The sequence below is a fragment of the Ammospiza nelsoni genome, chromosome 7, assembly GCF_027579445.1.
Source record: "Ammospiza nelsoni isolate bAmmNel1 chromosome 7, bAmmNel1.pri, whole genome shotgun sequence".
Taxonomy (NCBI): Eukaryota; Metazoa; Chordata; class Aves; order Passeriformes; family Passerellidae; genus Ammospiza; species Ammospiza nelsoni.
Genome location: NC_080639.1, coordinates 29701204 through 29719732, shown reverse-complemented (window position 1 = coordinate 29719732; position 18529 = coordinate 29701204). Strand labels below are relative to the sequence as shown.

The window sequence follows — 18529 nt, the reverse complement described above, 5'->3', positions numbered from 1 at the left end:
AGCAACAAAATTCTCTATAGAGGAAGAGGATAGTCTAGATCTGTTCTTAGCCATTTCACCAACTGCTTTGTGGTATTGTGATGTTTGGTGATGACCATGGGGGTTTTTTCCAGATTCACCAGAGGTATTTCACAATGACTTACATGTTCTTAATGAGCTGCATACTGGAAAATTCCTTATCTAGAGTAAAGCATGTCCATCTGCTTCTTAGCCACACTACTAGCCCATCTTAGTATGGAATATTGTCCCACAGACTAGTCAGTGTAAGTAATGCATGAACTCCCAGAATGCTATGTAATTGTGTTTTGGAAATTGAATTATTTCTCTCTGTCATTCCCAGAAGAGAGAAAAAAAAAAGGCAAAAAGAGACAGAAGTTTGCTCATCTCCTGGTGCTAAATATGTTGTGAAGGTAAATACATAAAATTCAATTTCAGGAACATGTGATTAAACAGTGGCATATTTGGCCAGGAAGGTCAAACTTAGTTAGAAATATACTTGTTTGTAACAGGTTCACAGGATAGGCAAACTATGTAAGAACTATGTGTAGTCACTCACTGAAAATAACTTTCCTTGGCATATTTGTCCTAGCTGATACTGAGGCCCTTTGCCAGTTAGAAACAATGCTGTTCACAGGTCTCCCCTGTGCTTGCAGAGCCTGACTGACACTAAATTGCCCACCCAATGCAGTTTAGCCACTGGAGTGCAGGAGAAGGGAGAGTGCCATCCCTGCTTCTGCACCATTGGAGAAGCCTGGGTACAAACACCAGCATCAGAATAGTCTGTGACTGGTAAGGCCTTTGCCAAAAGAAGAGCTAAACCCTGCTCAAAAAATGCTTAGGCATATTTATGCAGCAATTGGGTGATTTCTGGTAATCTAGTGCTTGTAGTGTATTCCATTATTCCAGGGTTAAGTTTAGTTAGAAGTCAGAATCTGGGCAGCATTATCCTGAATATCACAATCCCAACAATAGCTGATAGCATGTCATTTTCCCTCCATTTTACATTTCAGCTATTTTCCCTTTGAAATCATGAACATCAGTACACTTTTTCTTCCATTCCTTTTTACATTTCCCCAAATAGTACTCTGTTGGTTGATTGGCAGGATTTTTGGCTTAATGTATCATTTTTATGATGAAGTGAGGTCTTGCACTATTTTTCTGATGTGGAACAATTTATTTAATGGTTTGATTTTATATTTTTCTTCTTTTAAACCTGTCAAAGTGCAATTATCTACATTGCTGAGAAAGATATTAATGTGCTTTTTGCCCATTAAAGATCAAAATAAGTGGTTGCTAACAATAAAAAGAGGGTGCTCATAAATTGGAGCATTATACATGCATACAGTATGGGGTAGATGATGCATGGTTAAGAGCCTCTTTAATGAGAGGCTTCTTTGCTTGAAGTCATGGGGGGCTTTTTGTTTGGAAAAAAGTTTTTAAGAAGGCTCTAGCAGACATTGCAGTGAAGTTAGACATATAAGGACAGAGTAGAACAATTTTCCTCACAGAGTGAACCCTTTAGAACAGGACCCATTTTGTTCTACATTTGTATAGCACTGGCCCAGCAGTGCCCTGTGCTACTCTCCTGCTGTCCTCTTGGACAGAAAATCCACTGAGAAAGTTCTTGCATGGCTCAAAAAGTTGTTCTGTAAGATGGCAGTGAAGGGGTTGTGCACAGCATCCTTAGTAAACTGGCCAGCTGAGATGTATGAGTGAATACAAGTCTAAACTCACACATTTGCCATTTTTTAAGTCAGCTTGCTCTGCTTTGTTTGGATAGATTTAGTACTCTGTGACTATATAGATGGAAGAGGAACTTTCTAATGTAGACTCAGGTAGCAGTGATGCTGTAGCTCAGAAAATGCCCTGAGTTTGTGTTGCTTTGTCTAAACCAGCATTTTTTTCTTCCCAAGTTTCTTGGCAGCGTAGAGATTTGGTAATCTTATTAGTAATAATGCCTTAACAACTTTCTTGTGACTTAACTCCTAAATCTTCCTACCAGTCATGCAAGTCTACATCTGCCAGTCCAGCTAGGAACTGCCGTGACTTTTTTGTTTTCTTTTTAATCAAATTTGAGCAAGAATTTGCTGTATGACACAACTCTATGCACTGCTGAAAGCAGATGCATTTTGCACTCTACAAAAGCTTCTTCAGAAAGTTTAAGGTTGGGGAGATCATCTGAGCATCAGTTCTGACACAATACCATGTTTGTCACAGGCCACATTTCCCTCTGCACTGTCATTTATGTCTGAATTTGTTCTCTTCCAGAAAATGCATGAAGTGTGGTTTTAAATACAGCAAAAGAGAGATATTTCCTATAACCACTGGCAACTTATTGCAAAGTCTAGCTATTCTAGTAAGAGTTTTGTTATTAAATCAAGAACCAAAGCAATGCCTTATTTCTAACTTGACAGAAAGGCTTTAGCTCTGCAACCAAGATAGCTTTCTCCTTTTTTTGAAACTTGACAAGTCAAGCTCTTACTGACTTTCTCTCCATAATGCACTTCATCCAGCCCTTGGAGGCTTGGGGTTGTTTTGTTTGGTTCTCTTTCCAATACCTCCTCTCCAGTTGCTGTTAGTTTATTATCCTATTTAGAAAAGAGGAAGCAGGATCATGTGTGGGTATCAGCATCAGTGAGAAGGAGATCACCTTCCTGTGGCTGCCCTTCCTAGAGGTTATTGGTCCTCCTTCTACCTCACAACTTTGGAACTCATGTTTGTCATTTCTCTATTAAGCCTTTAAACCTCCTGCATATACAGCATCCCTTGCTGCCATCAGAGCTTTTCTTTTCACTATCTCAAGCTCCATTTTCTTTGAGTGAATGGGTCTCAGCTTAACAAGTAAATGACATTGTTTAGGAGGACTGCTCTGCTAACTTTTCCCTTTCCAAAATTCTTTCTAGCATCTGTAAATTTATAAAAGTTAATTTATGAGTACTTCCATGTCATAGACTAAAATATTTAATAACTTGGGTCCTAGTCTGATCACAGAGGAAATCCACTAGAAACAGACTGAGTGATGATTTCCTATTGCCAGCTTCTTCAGGAGATCTTTATTTTGGACATTCCTAAATCAATGTCCTTTATATAGTAATTAATAATTAATTGTATAGCATTAACTAAAATCAGAATAATGTGATTTATCACAAAATATTCAGTAAGGGTTAAGAAATTACCTTTGCACAGATACATTTGCTGGTTAAATGTCTAATGTTGGGAATCATGAAAGTAGGTTTCTTACATTGTTTTCCTTAAAACTCTATCAATTATCAATAATTACATTTGACATTTTTTCTACTCTGAAATTCATGTGGTTTTTTTAAGTGTTTTTTCTGTTGTCATTGAAACTGTAGTCAGTATTTTCCTGGTCAGTCCACTTGTCATTTTTAAATATGACTGTGACACTAGCACACATTTGAACTTGCCCAGAAAATTTAAGATTTATTAGAAAATTAGCTCTGTAAGCCAATGAGTTCCTTAAAAAATTATTATGTCTCTTAGGCACAATTTTTCACAGACCAGTGTTTATTAATATTACCAAAATATTCCACAGTACTTTCTTGTACCATGGGATACAAATGAGAAATCCATAAACTTGAGTCTGCATCATGGGCAGGAATCAGGAGGTTGGCCAGCTAGATGCCACTGTGGGGAATGAGACTAAGGAGCTGTTTTTTGTTGGTTTGTGTATTTGTTTTATATCTGAGGTTGACTTTCTGGGGAGTTTCATGGAAAGAATGCAGAAGCCTAGAGATATTTTAAACTGTCTTGCACTATTTTTTGAGTAAGTCAGAGAACCCTTTAATAGCTCAAAATTCAAGAGAAAGGCTCTGTGTGTCTAAACTAGAGTCTCCAGTAAAGTATCAGCTTCTGTGGCTAAGTTCTTTTCTAGAGCTGCACCAGCCCCAATGTCTAAGTGGTAGATTCCAGTATTCATGTTTATTCCAATCCTGCACTTTGTGACAATGTTTGAGATCATCCGTGGCCTGCTTCCTAAAAAGAGTTGAGGGCTGGGGTGAAAAATATATAGCAAGCATTTTTAGCTGACTGGGATTTGTGAAGTGCCAGGATTTTGGAATACCCAACTGGAGTAACCAGTCTGGACTTCCTGGCAGCTCTGAGAAAATAAGCTTATTTCAGGTCATGATGGGGTTTGCAAAGGAAATACCAAATACTTCATTGAAAGACATTTGGCCTTCTAGCCCCGGGAATTGACTGTAGCTCTAGATCACACAACATAGGCCTGGTTGGGAAGTTTCCTGTCCTTATGAAATCTCATCAAGTTTTGCCTGGTTTTCAGTGGTTTGGGGTTTTTTTCCTGGTTTTCCATGAAAATGAGGTTTTGATAACCATGCTACCTAAGCCTTGCCTTATACTCCTGATCCAACCTGGCCAAACTTTCTGATCCATTGGCCAACTCCATACCAAGTCATAGTAGTCCACAGCTCCATGAATACTAGTGGCTGTATAAAGGAAAGTGACCCAAATTATCTCGTTTTCCCTTCACTCCTCCATTGAGAGCTGCTACCGTTGTATCTGGTGGCAGCAAGAAGCCCAGCAATCCCCATGTGTTTTGCATGCGCTGTTTCCTGGGGAGAAAAAAGAAGTGGAGGAAAATAGGATGCAGATTATTTCTTCTAGGAGGTGGGAGTTAGGAGGAAGAAGGACATGGCCCTTGAAAAAAAGCACATTTCCTTCACCCTCTTTCTCACAAAATAACTTCATTACATGAGTGTTGGGGAGTGACTCTGTGTCACATTAGTCTTCAGTGAGCTGAGGAAGGGCTTTTGGGCAGGTAGAAAACTGCAGAAGCTAAAGTAAATTCTGCATTGTTCCAGTCCCTTAATGATTCAGTTATTCTTACAGTAAACTTTCCTGCAGTAAAGTGGCCCATGGTCTCCTTCACATGTATGTGTCCTTGTTCCATAGCTTATGGGTTTTTGTAATAGCATCTTTAGGTTTCAATGTGCAGTCTTTTCTAATCATGTTACATAGATTTATATAAATTCTTAGACTGGAAGTTATCTTTGGCTTGCTCTCCAAATGTCTCTTTAAACAGCAGAGACATGTGAATTTATATTTGCTAGATGCCTGCAAGAATACTTTTCTAATGTCTCTCCTCCATTTGGAATGGAACTGCAGCTCGTGACATTTTTGGCTTCAGCCTGACTCATGGAAAAGCGTTGCCTCAGGGAGGGCACGTGGATTTTCTTTTCACCCTGTGGTTGGCTGAGCACAGCCCATGTGAGTGAGGGGTCAGTGCTCCTCTTCTGAGACAGTTTTCATATCATTTCTCAGGGGAAAATAGTCATTATTTAGAGCTGCTTGATTTTGTGGAGGATTATAAAGTGGGGGAAAAATAATTTTCTTCTAACGAATGTGTGTTTTTGGCAAACCAAATTTGTTGGAAACCATTAGAATGTTTTTTATAAGATTTTTCTTGAATAATGACATCCATTTTTAAAATGAGAGAAAAATCTGAATGCCAAGATCATAATTGCCATGCCCAAATGGAGTTCATCTCCAAAGAGAACCAGTAAATTCCCAAAGTTCTTCAGATGGAGGGGAGTTCTTCTGCAGGTCCTTTTAATGGACCAGTATCACCTGTGCCTGTGCCATCTCCCACATCACAGGGGATGCATTTGATGGGGAGCCTGGGGTTGAGCACTCTGGGAATCTTCCAGTTACCACAGAGAGAAAGGTGCTGGAAAAATTCCTTACATCTCAGGAAACAGGGTAAATGTCTGGAAAAAAAATCCATCAGTTCTTTAATTAGGAATGACTGTGAGAAAGTCAAACAGAGGAAGGGGGAAGGTTTTACTGCAGCTGAGGTAAGTGGAGGGTGGAGGAGTTCTGGACAGGCCAACAGCAATGGGCAGAAGTGCACAAGGCCTCAGGCTGTGTTTAGGGGACAGACCCAGCTTTCCAGTGAAGAAGGAGAAAGCAAGCCCACACTTCAATTTCACTTAATTAGGGATATTTGGAAGGGGAAAGTGTGGAGCATTTTAATTGGGGGTCATCCTGGGGAGGAAAGCACTTCATTGTTCCAGGCAATGCAAGCGAAAGTAAGGGACAAGGTTCTTCTTCCTCATCCCTCATCTACTGGGAACAACTTCTATTTTGGTTCACAGAGTTTTCATTTTTAAGAGGAAATGTATTTCCCTTGGGTCGTACCAAGCTTCCCTTGGTAAATAACAAGCATATGTCGCATCCTGTGTCTGCAAACCCAATTAAGTCAAATTTTATGGTTTTGTTTGGAAAGAAATGGATTTGTTGCAGTGATAAATTTGATTGCCACTAATATGTTGGACTTTCTAATGGATGTTTTATAAGCAGTTATTCATTAGGCAATTCAAGCAAAAAGAAAACGTCTTTCAGTTGAGTTTTTAAACTTAGGCACTGAGCTGAAGTTCTGCTCTTACACACCTGAGAGCAGAGTGCTCAAGGGAGTGCTAGAGACGAGGCTGCATCAAAACTTTGATAATGGTCACTGGACAGTAACCCTCTTATTTACAGTGCTACACTATGAGCGCTTTTGGAGAAAAGTCACCCGAGTGAGGACATCTGATCTTTGCTGTAAGACAAGAGCAGCAGAGGTGCTGCTCTGGGTCTTCTCTTCCTTTAGCAACCAGTTCAGGGCTGCATGGACTACTTGGAGTATCCTAGGGAAAAGGAGTAAGATTCAATTTTTGATTTACTTACCATTAATAAGGCTCCAATAAGGTTGATTTTTTAAGGAGAGCTTTCTCAAGCAGAAAAGATCACCAGTAGTGAAGGACTGGCTTATTTCTGCTCCTTACTAGCACTAAGGTTTTTGTGAGCTGCAGCCTAACATGCATTTGCTCTCTCCCTCCTCTGTACAGGGACACTCTGCTCACTGACCATTGAGAAGGCCATGCCTGAAGATGGGGGCGAGTACAAGTGCATAGCTGAGAACCCAGCAGGGAAAGCTGAATGTGCTTGCAAGGTGGTGGTAGAAGGTGAGTACTGTGCTGGGTACAAGAAAATTTTTCCTTAGAACTTACTCATTTCCAGCTTGTTTCCCAAGAATGACCTTTAGGGGCTACTTACACACACACACACACACACACACACACACACACACACACACAAAAAGAACTCTACCTCCTTCCCTTCTGTACTTTTTGGTCTACAGATAATTCAATGGCTACCATAAAGGAGCATGAGCAGAGAGACAGTACAGAACCAAGGGCTCTGGATGCTTTGTGCCATAATTTGTATTCTCCTCCTGTATTCTCCTCCTCCACTGTATTTCTAGAAGGTCTTTAGAGCAGTTAGCTGAACTTGTAAGATGTGTTTCTGAGCTGTGTGCATCCTTTGAGAGCCAGTGAGAATTGCCTGAGTGTCAATCTGCCTCAGGACTGCGTGTGGCACATCTACAACTCCCCACTTCTTGCATTCACAGATGTTTGGTTGTTTGATTTTCTCATGTAAGTGAGAAAAAATAAATTAGCAGCTCAACCACCCTTATGTTCCATAGTTTTAGAACATGGACTATTTACAGGCTGAGGTACTTGTTTTCAGCCATGGTTGTGCTGATGACACTGTACTCTTGTTCATTAGTCTTGGCCTGGGGCAAGGCCTAGGTGAGGCTGTATGACACAGATCTATAAAGCTGCCATGGAGTTCAAATTATTTAAGGGGCTTTAAGTAACCAAATGTCCTTCTTATCAACTCACCTTCTTGCGAATTTATTTCTGAATAATCTAATACTTTACATTGTGACCTAAAATGAACACAAAACTAGACAACAAGCCTAATAACAGAACTTGGGTACTGAACCTTCACTGCTGTGTTGCAGATGTGGTATCTGTGGCAGGAGATCTCAAAAAGAATACTATTATTTTTTTCCTAATGTTACATGACACAAGGTAAGAATGTGACTCTGTAACTCCTTACTAAAGACCAGTCTTCATGTAGCTGGAAAAGAAATTGATTAAATATTGATTACAATTAAATATACCTGTACCTTCTGTGATACTATGGTCACAGTGTAATCTGTCTTGGATATTTGATAAGCTATTTTTTATGATTCTGTAATTTAAAGTAATAAATTTTATCAGTGCTGAAATTCAAAGAATAGGCTTTAAGCAAAATCTAGTCACTGAAACACCTGAACCACCACAGATCCAGAGTGTTGAAGGATCAGATCATCAAAAGCTTAGCATTCAGTATTTCTCTAGAGCTGCCCTAGCAACTCTTAAGTGTCTCAGTCACTTATGTGTTTTTCCTCTGTCTTCTGATCTCCTTCAAGCAGTTGCTTTTCTTCCTGAATCTTCCCTTAGCCTATTTCCCACTTCAAGTTTCCTGCTGGACAATGCATGCTCTAGGAGGCTGCAGGTGGAGTTTGGCTTGCAAAGTTTGTTCCTGGGAGGCTGTGAGCGGCTGGCCTGGTGATGTGAGTGACATTACCTCAGCTGCCTGGCTTTCTGTGGTGCTGGTAGGAGCTCACTGCTCACATCATGCTGGGCACCAGGGTGACCACATTCCTTACCTCCATTCTGGCTGCCTCCTCTGCCTTTTTCATCCTCCACTGGCATGCTACTGAGAAGAGATTTTTGACAAATGGCACCATAGCAAACTCCAGCTATTTAGGAAAGACGCCATTTGATATCCCGTGTCTGAGACTGGCACAGGGGATGACTGTTATTTTTAAATTAGAATTGTGATCTAAAACAAGAGTTCAGATTTCTCCCTTCTTCAGTCCACTGTCAGGATCCCAGATGCTGATTTTTAGACTAAGTAACCACAGTCATTATATTTCTTTTGACATCAGGGACTCAGGATTGGAGGAATGCTTGATTTCAGTTGGCAGATCTGAAAAATCTGAGTGTCTGAACCCTCACACAGCTTTCTGCTCTGAATTATTTACTAGGAAATTCTTGCTTCCTCTGTTAGGAAGGAAACTTAGATGAATTTTCACACACTGTCACCTAGAAGAAGGTGACTAAAATAGATGTTTCCATAACATTTATGTAATCTTTTTCTCTGTAGCTAACAGCTCTCTCCCTCACAAATACTCTGAAAGCTGAATATTTGGAAGCTGTAAAGTGAAACAGCCATTGCTGAGATCATAATCTATAATCATACTCTTTCTTCCAAAGATAAATGTCAGTATCAAACAATGAGGCAAGCAGAGCTTGTTAGGATTTGCATTTTAGGTCACAGAATCCTAGAATAGTTTGTGTTGGAAGGGACCTTAAAGATCATTTTGCTCCAAACCCTGCCATGGCCAGGGACTGCTTCCCACAGATCAGGTTGCTCAAAGCCCCATCCAGCCTGGTCGTGAACACCCCCAGGGATGGGAAGTCCACAACCTCTTTGGGCAACCTGTGCCAGTGCCTCATGACCCTCACAGAGAAGAATTTCTTCCTAATATCTAATCTAAACTTTGCCTCCTTCAGCTTAAAGCCATTCCTGCTTGATGGGGCACTGCAGATCCTTGTGAAAGTCCCTCCCAGCTCTCCTGGAGCTGGTTTATGTTCTGGAAGGGGCTCTAAGGTCTCCCCAAAGCCCTTTTCTCTTCAGGCTGAACTGCCCCAGCTCTCTCAGCCTGTCTTCATAGGAGAGGTGCTCCAGCCCTGTGATCATGCTCAGCTTGGAATAACCTTTAAAAAAAGTTGCACCTTTTGTTTATATCTCGTGTGGGATGCACATGGAAGGGAGCTTTATTGACTCCTAGCTGTTGGTATAGCCTGCAGTGATGAGCAGTTTCTGGATAAGAGCTGTGCAATTGTGAAAATAGTAGACTTTAGGTCCTGTGGTGTCCCTTTTGCTGTTTCTATTTAGGAATAAACAAATGGCCAAGAATATCTTCTTGGAGAGATTTAAACAGATGGAGGAAATGTTACTCTTCGAAATGGGTTAATCTGAATTGATCACATAGACAATGGAACAGAAGAATTACTTTATATCATTTCTTTTGAATGAAATTATGTTTTGATATGGCTTTGTTTCCGTTTTCTCTGCACTGCCTAACATGGTTTTGTGCACATTGTATTTGGTCTATTCAGCTAAAATACCTGTCAGCTTAGATGGGACCTCTTGTCTAGCTGCTTACTTGGGTTTGGATTCTGCTTTTGTAGAGGGTTTTTCCCTCTCTGCTCCCTCTTCCTTTCAGAATGTGACAGCAAATCACCAGCAAATCTGTGCAGAAAATTCTTCTTAAAACCCTAAGGACAGTAATTTCCTCTAACTTTGCAGAAGGATACTAAATAAACCTTTTATTAGACAGCTTTTTCATTATTGATTTTCAAATAGGATTTGTATTTTATTATTTGTTTTGATTGCAGATACCTCAAAGACCTCAAAGTCTGCTGAGAAGAAGACCAAGAAGCCTAAGACCACACTTCCCCCAGTGTTGCCAACAGAGGGTAAGTGACTGTGATTTGATTTGCTTTATTTCCAGTGGAAACAAAAGAGTGCTTTGGGATTCTGTGGTCATCCCCTTCTGTTTGCAGACATAGGATCAGAAGCCTGTGCTGTTTCTTTAGCCCTTGCACTTAAGTCATGTGAAATGAGTTTTTGCCATGTGGGGATTAGAAGTAAGAGCCCAAACTGCAAGTTCAGGCCTCACCCCTCTACTCTCTGTTTTTCATAATGGTGCAATAAACTTGTGACACAGCTTTATTTTTGGCTGCCTCTCAAAGAGCACAGAAATACTGGAGCAGTTTGCTTCAATTTGTGCTGTGTCCTGTGTAGACAAATGAAGTTTTACTATTGGTAAGCAAAGCATCTTGACTGAAATGCCCTGTAGAATTATCTGTCCTTTTTTGGCATGACCATGGGGAGTGATTTTGCAAATTTTGCATTCTTTTCTTTAAGCCTTAATGCTTAACTTGCTTCTAATACTTTCAGAAATAATAAATTAGCTATAAATTCCCATGTTTGCTACTCAGCATACATGCATTTGGTTAAGAGGAAACTTTAAATGCTAAAGGCAGGACAATAATATCAGTTTAGGAATTCCTAACACCAGTACTACTTATGAAATTAAGGGATACAAATATCTCTTAAATCAAAACTGGACTTTGAAAATTGTTTATCTAAAATGTCCGCCATGTGAGTTCCTAAAAAGATGTAAAGACATGGTTTAATGGAAATATGGAATATTTTATCCAGCTCTCTCAAAAAGTAAAAAACAAATAAACACTAATCTGGTCTTCCAGCAAAAACATTTTTAGCTGCTTTCAGCAGAACTCAGAGCAGTTTTATGGTTATTGATGATCACAGATAATAACTGTGCTTCTGGAAATGTGACTTACATAAAACTATGCCCTGGGCTACAGCTATTTCTGAGTTGCTGGCTGAGCACTGTAACTCTCTCTCCAGCTTCTCTTTGGAGATGTGGAAGAGTCCCATTGACATGCTCCACCTCTGCACCTGAGCTTCAAGTGCCATAAATAATAACAATTAACAACAATGATTTTGTTATTGAACATAGAAAAGAAAATTTTAAAGCCATTTAAATCTCCATGAAAACTATGTTTTGAATTGTGCTTTCTATGCACACAACACACACATTTCCTCTGATCCTCCCAGCAGTGTTATCAATTGCAGCTTTCCCAGGAGAAAGTGTGAGTTGGGAACTAAGTCTAAATATGGAGATGTATGACCTGATCCACATCCTGCTTCTTTTGCTTCTGGTTTTAGTTGAAATTAAAATAGATAGCAAAACAACAGTTACCAACTCTGGCTGCAGAAATCTTTGGGAAAAGAAAGTTGAAATAATGGGGAATGGTTTTTCTACATGGCATATTATTTCAGTGTTTCAAGTTCTTGAACTTCTCATAAGCTTTTTTTTCCAAATTACCTTTAACACATCTTTCCTGCTGCACAGTAAACATCAAGGAAACCAGAGAAAATGTTAGGAAGCTGGGCTTTGAAAGAGTTTTTGGAAAAGCTTTGAAAAATACATATTCAATTTTAAAAGGATTTGGCTGCAGAGATTTCACAGGTGTTTTTTTAACATCTGAGGAATGTATTTGGTCTGAAATAAGTTTTTATTTGTGTGTTTGTCAGGGGTAAAATATACAAAGCAGATCCAGTGGACTACACTGTTCCAATCTACCCTGAAATTCTTATCAGATACAGAGACTTTAAAGTTCCTTACCTGAGAGAGAATAGGCTTTACAAGTCAGATGTTTGTCTGTCTTTACTGTATATCTCTTGAAAAGAAGGCTAATAGAGAATAACTGAATTAAGGTGTCTCACTCTAATAAGGAGATATATTTTTACTCTTATCTTTTCTGGGCTTTTTTGCCACATTGAGTTACCAACACTTTTTTGCCCCGTTGAGTTACCAGTCCTAAGGGCAACTAGAGTGTACAGATTGATACTGAAGAAAGAGAGAGCAAAAATTCCTCATAATGTGACTAGAATTAACAATTAATAGATTCTGAATTTTACGTAGTGAATTCAGTCACAGCAGTATATACTCTATAGGACACAGAGACTATATATTCTCTGTACTTTTCAGAAATACTTTTTAGGAAAAGATCCCTATTTTCCACATTCTGTAAAGAAGTGCAAGTCAAAGTTCATGGTCAGCAGCAATGTAATTCTTTTCTCCCTTCAAATAAATTACAAGTGATCCTTGTTTTTTTGCCCTGGTAAACTTTCAGGAAAGTAATTAACTTGAGGCTCCTGAAAGCAAAGATCAATACATTTCTTTCTGTGGAAAAGAGTGAATGTTGGCAGTATGTTAACCTGTAGAATTTGTCTCACTGTGAGCTGCTGACTCAGGTTATTTGGCTGCTCATTCTGACAATGTTATTTAATTACTGGAAGCTTGGGGTTTGTAAGCTACAGAAAACCAATAGTAAGCAGAATTTGGGCCATTGCTTCCTTTGATATGCAATACATACTAGGTTCTGGTGTAGAAAAAGAAGAACATCTTGAAGGGAGCTGTGTGTCACTCAGGGATTAACAACATCTCTGAATGGATGCTTGCAGTGTTTACTGCAGAAAGATTGCTCCCATGCTGGCAAATTACAAAACTTACAATGTATTTCCTTTTGCTTAAAATTAATATTGTGTCACCAGAATTTAGTAATAATTATGCAACCCTCTAAGGATAAATAGAATAAATTATTGCTTCTGAGAATAAGAAACAGATTTACCTTTGAATCTGGGTGAAATAAAAGGAAGAAGAGAGGAAGGCCACCTCTGGAACTGGTTCATTCTTTACTGACTGCACTGACTTGAGCTTTGTCACTTGGGTCTTTGCTCAGTGGATGTCAAATGTTACTGAGTTAAAATAATTGAGTGTATGTTTCTTCTAAAAGAGGCAGTGGAAAATGGGACCCTTTCATTATTTATCATGCTGCACACTGTGTGCCATGCCAGAACAATCAGGGGGTAACGTAAGGGTCCTCCTGGCTTGACACAGCCCTGGAGCAGAAGCACTAAGCCAAAAATTTCATCACTTGCACATTTCTCTAGAAAGCTTTGAAACTGCCGTGAAGGGATTTAGGCACCCAGTTCCCTTTGAAATTAAAACTTATTTCAAATTAAGCTTAAAGGGAATTGCTTATTTCAATTACCATAGCCACTTGCAAAATCTTCAGTGCTTATTAAATAAATGTTTTTGTCGCAACAGACTGTGGAAAAATCAAAGTTCTGCTTGAGATTTTTAAGAGTAAATAAAGATTTGAATGTTTACAAATAAATATTCCTTTTTTAAAAAAAATATTACTACTCCACACTTGTAAATATTTTGTTGTCCTTAAGCAGAGGACCAAAATAGAAGGAATTAGCCCAAGATAAGGCAGATTTGTTTGTAAGTCTAGAACCCAGATTTCTTGATCCTCAGTCTCAGGATTAATTTGCATGCAGCATTGAAGATACTATAGATTTTTTAAAGTGGCATCACAATAGTTTACATAAAACATGAGCTTTCCAAAAGGACTTTTTTTCAAGATTTGCTGATGAAAAAGGAGTATTACAGCAATTAGATTCTATTTTTTAAACTACACTGTGGCTGAGCTGTGCAACATAACTTTACTATAGTAGGAAGAAACTGTATCCCACTTATGGCTACTGAGAGAAAAAAAATAGTTTAATGCTTTAGAAAATAATGCTCATAAATCTAAGCATTGGATTAAAGTGTTCAGAAAGAAATGCCCAATGTGTTTGTAGGGCTAACTTACAGCACTACTTCCAGTAAATATTAAGGAATTGCAATTATTACCTGTCACAATTATTGTTATGAAAACCTGACAGGATATCCTGGATCCCCTCCTCTGAGTAATACTTCTTAAACCCACTGTTCTCATCTCCAGACCACATACATTGAAGGGCTGACCCAGCATAGAGTTTGATTGCACAAATGTAAGTGCTTCTACTCAGTTAAAAATAAAATTGCATCAAAGAAAACAATTTTTCTACACACTTGCAAGTTATTTAGCAGTATTTGGTAGCTTCTGATAGAAATCTTTTAAATATGCTACTGTATATAACGTTTGATTTCATGTCAAATACATTTTTGGCTAGGTAGCTGTATAATAATACAGCTGTTACACAGGTAGCTATAGTCTCTTGCTGATAGTTATTAATAAATGTCATCACTGGCACTGTCCAGAACAAATCCTTCAGAAGGTTTCACTGTCATCTTCCCAGATCTGAATTTTTAACATCATTGGTACTTGAATGCTAGGCTGAGCAGTGACATCTCTGGAACAATGCACCATTAAAGTAAATATACTAAACAGGACCCCTTATTATGTTAATATATTCTTGTCCATAGCAGGGAGAATTCTAAGTGTTAATCACCATGGAAAAATTATGAGTCAGTGGCCAAGTAATTGGCATGCAGTTTGTTATTTACTCTTCAAAGAACAATCTTGTCAAAGAATCCAAGTCTGCAAGCACCATTTTAAGAAAATGTTATTAAAGCATTAAGCTTGATGTGGCCAATTTAGTTAGTATATAATTAAATCAGTAAACACTTAAAGTTTTCTATTGATTTCTGTTCTATGAAAATAATATGAAACGTGGCTTAGATGAATATGAAATGTTTCAAAATCTTCATTTCATGACAGATTGTTTTGCCCTAAGTGTAAAATGTGCCACTTTCTAAGGGAAAAACTCAATTACTAAGGAAGTTACTGTTCTGGTCAGAGATGTCTTTTAATTGCAGAAGTGTGGGCACTGGGTAGCAGCTGTGCTCTGTGGCTGCTGCTGACCTCTTTGGTGGCTGGGATAGTCTGGGATGCTCTTGAGGGTCAGTGAGGCTGTCCAAGCCAGTTCCCTCAGTCCCATTCATTTTCCTGAAGGCTCATGCTGCTTTTCTCCTGGCCGTTGTGAGATCTGCACATTTTCTGCACAGTGAGTGCAAGTACTTAGTGTGTTGGAACAATATTAATTACATTGTCAGAGAAGCCTCTAACCAAACTTTTCAAGGAAAAATTAATCTTTTTTTCCTAAGCTGAAAATTCCACTCTTAGTACATGTAAATCAAACTGCCATTAGCTGGTTTTAAGACCTAAATAGGATTTCTCTGAAACTCTAAATTATGAAAGGTGCTGCCTTCATTCCTGAGGCTCGAGGGTCCAAAGGTGCAGAGCTGTGCCAGAAGGCCCAACAGCCAAGTTGGGCTGAGGTAAACAGGCAATGCAGGATTTAACCTGTTGACTCTGAAGGTTGGTTGCTTCCACAGATGAAAAATAAATCTGTTACTTTAGTATAAAATGAGCAATGGAGAAACACTAATTTGTTGTCCAAATCCCTTCTCCTGAGTGCCCAGTTCAGCACTGTTGCTCTAATGCTGGGCATGTATTTTGAAACTCTGCCAAGTTACTCTACAGTTCTCATTGTACTGACATTTTCTGAGTTAATATTGGCACAGAACAGTATTTTCCACATGTATTTCATGGAGTCCTTCCTACATATCTGTGTGTTGACAGAAGAAGACAGAAATGTTTATTGACTGTCTTACAGAGAGAAAAGTGAATAGTTTTTGCAATGTGGCCTCGAACTGAAGAGGTGTCATGCTTCATTAATTTACAGTTATGTTGTTGGCTAGAAATTGCACATCTGAGGTATATAATAGAAGCATTAAGTTTCTTCTCTATAAAACAGGGAACTAAATCAATTGGCTTAAATAAAGTTGAAAAAGCATACAGCATGTAGCTTTTCCCATTGAAACCATTTGGAGCTCCTGAATGTCCAGATGACCTGGCAGTGTTTTCCTATGGAACAGACTGGGTAGCAGGGTAGTAGCCTACCTTAGACTCCTGTCCCTACACACTTGGGCACAGCTTTTTAGTGTCTAATTGCAGATATTCTCCAAGACATAAAAAAGGTAAAAATTAAACTTAAGAAACTAACCTTGCTAACTTGTTCCCAGCAGAGCTCTTAGAGCATTTTACATGGCCTGGGTTGTTTGTGAGCTCTGTTTGATACTGGATCTCTTCTGCACTGCTCAGATTTGCTTTAATTGTAGAAGTTGCTCAAGAACAGTGCTACTAAACTGCTATGGAATTGTTTATTCCTTCAGCTGAGCTGTTTTCAAATACTGAGTTATTTTCAGTGTACCAGATGATATTATTGAAGCTCTGAGTGTGGTGGTATATCCTAGCTCTCTCGTGACTGCAAAAGTGAGTATTTCCTGGGTTTTATTTTTGTTTTCAGAAGGCAGAGGCTGTATATGTCTCAATTAGAGGACAATCTCTGCATGATTTAGAAACTAAATACGGGATGTTGCAACAAAATGACAGTTGTTTTTAATGAAAAAAAACCAAAAGCTTTAAAAAACCGTTATGAAGCACACAAACTCAAGTAACTGATTTGCATGGGATTAAGTTTTCTAATTTCTGCTTGTCATCAAATTTAAGACAGAGTTGCTTTCTGGTTCATTGTATTTAGATATTAAACAGTTATTTGGAAACACTATGATAAATTTGCCCTCTGACATGCAATGAAATGAAACTGTTTAAACTTCCAAATCTTGATGAAGTTTTCAAGCTACTGAAGTGTTCAGTGCATTGTGTTTGTCATTTTCCTCTCTAGCAATTAGCACAGGTTCATGAATGTATAAATAAACTTTCTGCTACACTTGTAGCCATCATTTTCTCCTGTTTCATCTTGACTGTGCTAAAATCTGTAATGAGTTTTTGTACCATCAACTAGGTCTATGCCAGAAGCAAGGGAAAAACAGAATAATTGACTACTTTGAACACAAGGCCAAGTGTTTCCTTTTTTTCTTTACTTCTAGCTCTCGGTCACTGCACTCTTTCTGGCAAAGCAGGCAGTGGTGAAAGTTGACAGAGAGCAGTCACTTTTGGTTCAGACCCGGATATCTACCCCCCGGGTTTCATTTACATGGGGGAGAGAGAGACCTCATGATCTCACATCCCACAAGCCTGAAGGATCCAAGTGGGATGGGGAAGAAGGAGCAGATACTTGAATCTGGGCTTTCCATAAATATTATTCTTATCATGCTGTCTGACACATTACAGACATGCCTTCTTTTTTCAGTTTCTCTTGAACTCTGAAAATGCTGAAAAAAACCCCAGTTTAGTTCAAGATGAAATCTTGGCATGTTTTGCATGAGGGTAAAATGTTTTTTTATGTATGAAGGTATGTCATTGACCCTTCTTCTCTCCTGACCTAAAATGAGGCTGTTCCACAAGCAGACAGAAGCAGGGGTAGGTCTTGTTCCTTATGCTAATGGAGTTAGGTATTAACTGTACTTGTTTACCAGGTGCTGAAATCCATCACTACAGAAGACATGCACATAAATTTAGGCATGTCCCTCAGGGAAGACAGTAGGAATTGTGGATTGGTTGGAAATACTATCTTGAGTACTGATGTTTTTTTCAGATCCTAAGAGTTTTCCTTCATGCTTTATGAAAGCAAGTTGTGCAGAGAGCCATTTCAGGGGAGGGCTATTCCTATTTTTAGTAAAATTCCAAAAAAGGGAAGCAAAAAAGAAAGAGGGAGGCTTCTGAGCATATCTGCTGTCACAACTGCACCATCAGGGCAAGGAAGGGCACAACCAAATATCTGGCAGCTACCAGCCTGGTTGGGGTTTTTCCTCTTTTTGCTTTATGTCCCCCCACTCAAAAACAAGCTCTGTAAGAGGCAAACTTGCCTTGTAATGTTTATGTTGTTTCTAGAAGGCAGATTCATTTAAGGGGGAAATATTAGTCCTTTTACTTCCAGGCTGATTTTCAGCATTGGCCCTTTTCAATGTAAATACCAAAACTAAGACAAACCATCTTTAAGAAAAAAAAAAAGGCATCAGAAGCAGACTTGAACTAACATTTCCAAGAGGCTCAAATATTTTAATGAAAACAATCATTTGACCTTGTCAACTTTGAGTAATCTTACTAGATTTTTTTTCACTAACTGTCTCCAGCAGCCTTTGAAAAAAATAAGTTGCATTTCAAAGCAATGCATAAGATGAGCTGGTATTTTTAAGGAAGATCTAAGAACAGTGGGGTGTACACTATCAGGCAAAGAAGCCAGCTGCATAGAGCCAGAGACCTGTCCTTGTACTCATCCC

General features: G+C 38.9%; 1 protein-coding gene across 1 annotated transcript in view; it reads left to right on the top strand.

Annotated features, from left to right (window-relative positions):
• The window catches only part of MYLK (myosin light chain kinase), a 195367-nt gene that overhangs the window by 125667 nt on the left and 51171 nt on the right, over positions 1-18529 (top strand). Inside the window, exons 17-18 of the mRNA XM_059475797.1 lie at positions 6864-6980; positions 10314-10394. Coding sequence (XP_059331780.1) covers positions 6864-6980; positions 10314-10394 — 198 coding nt within the window. The remainder of the gene's footprint in view (positions 1-6863; positions 6981-10313; positions 10395-18529) is intronic.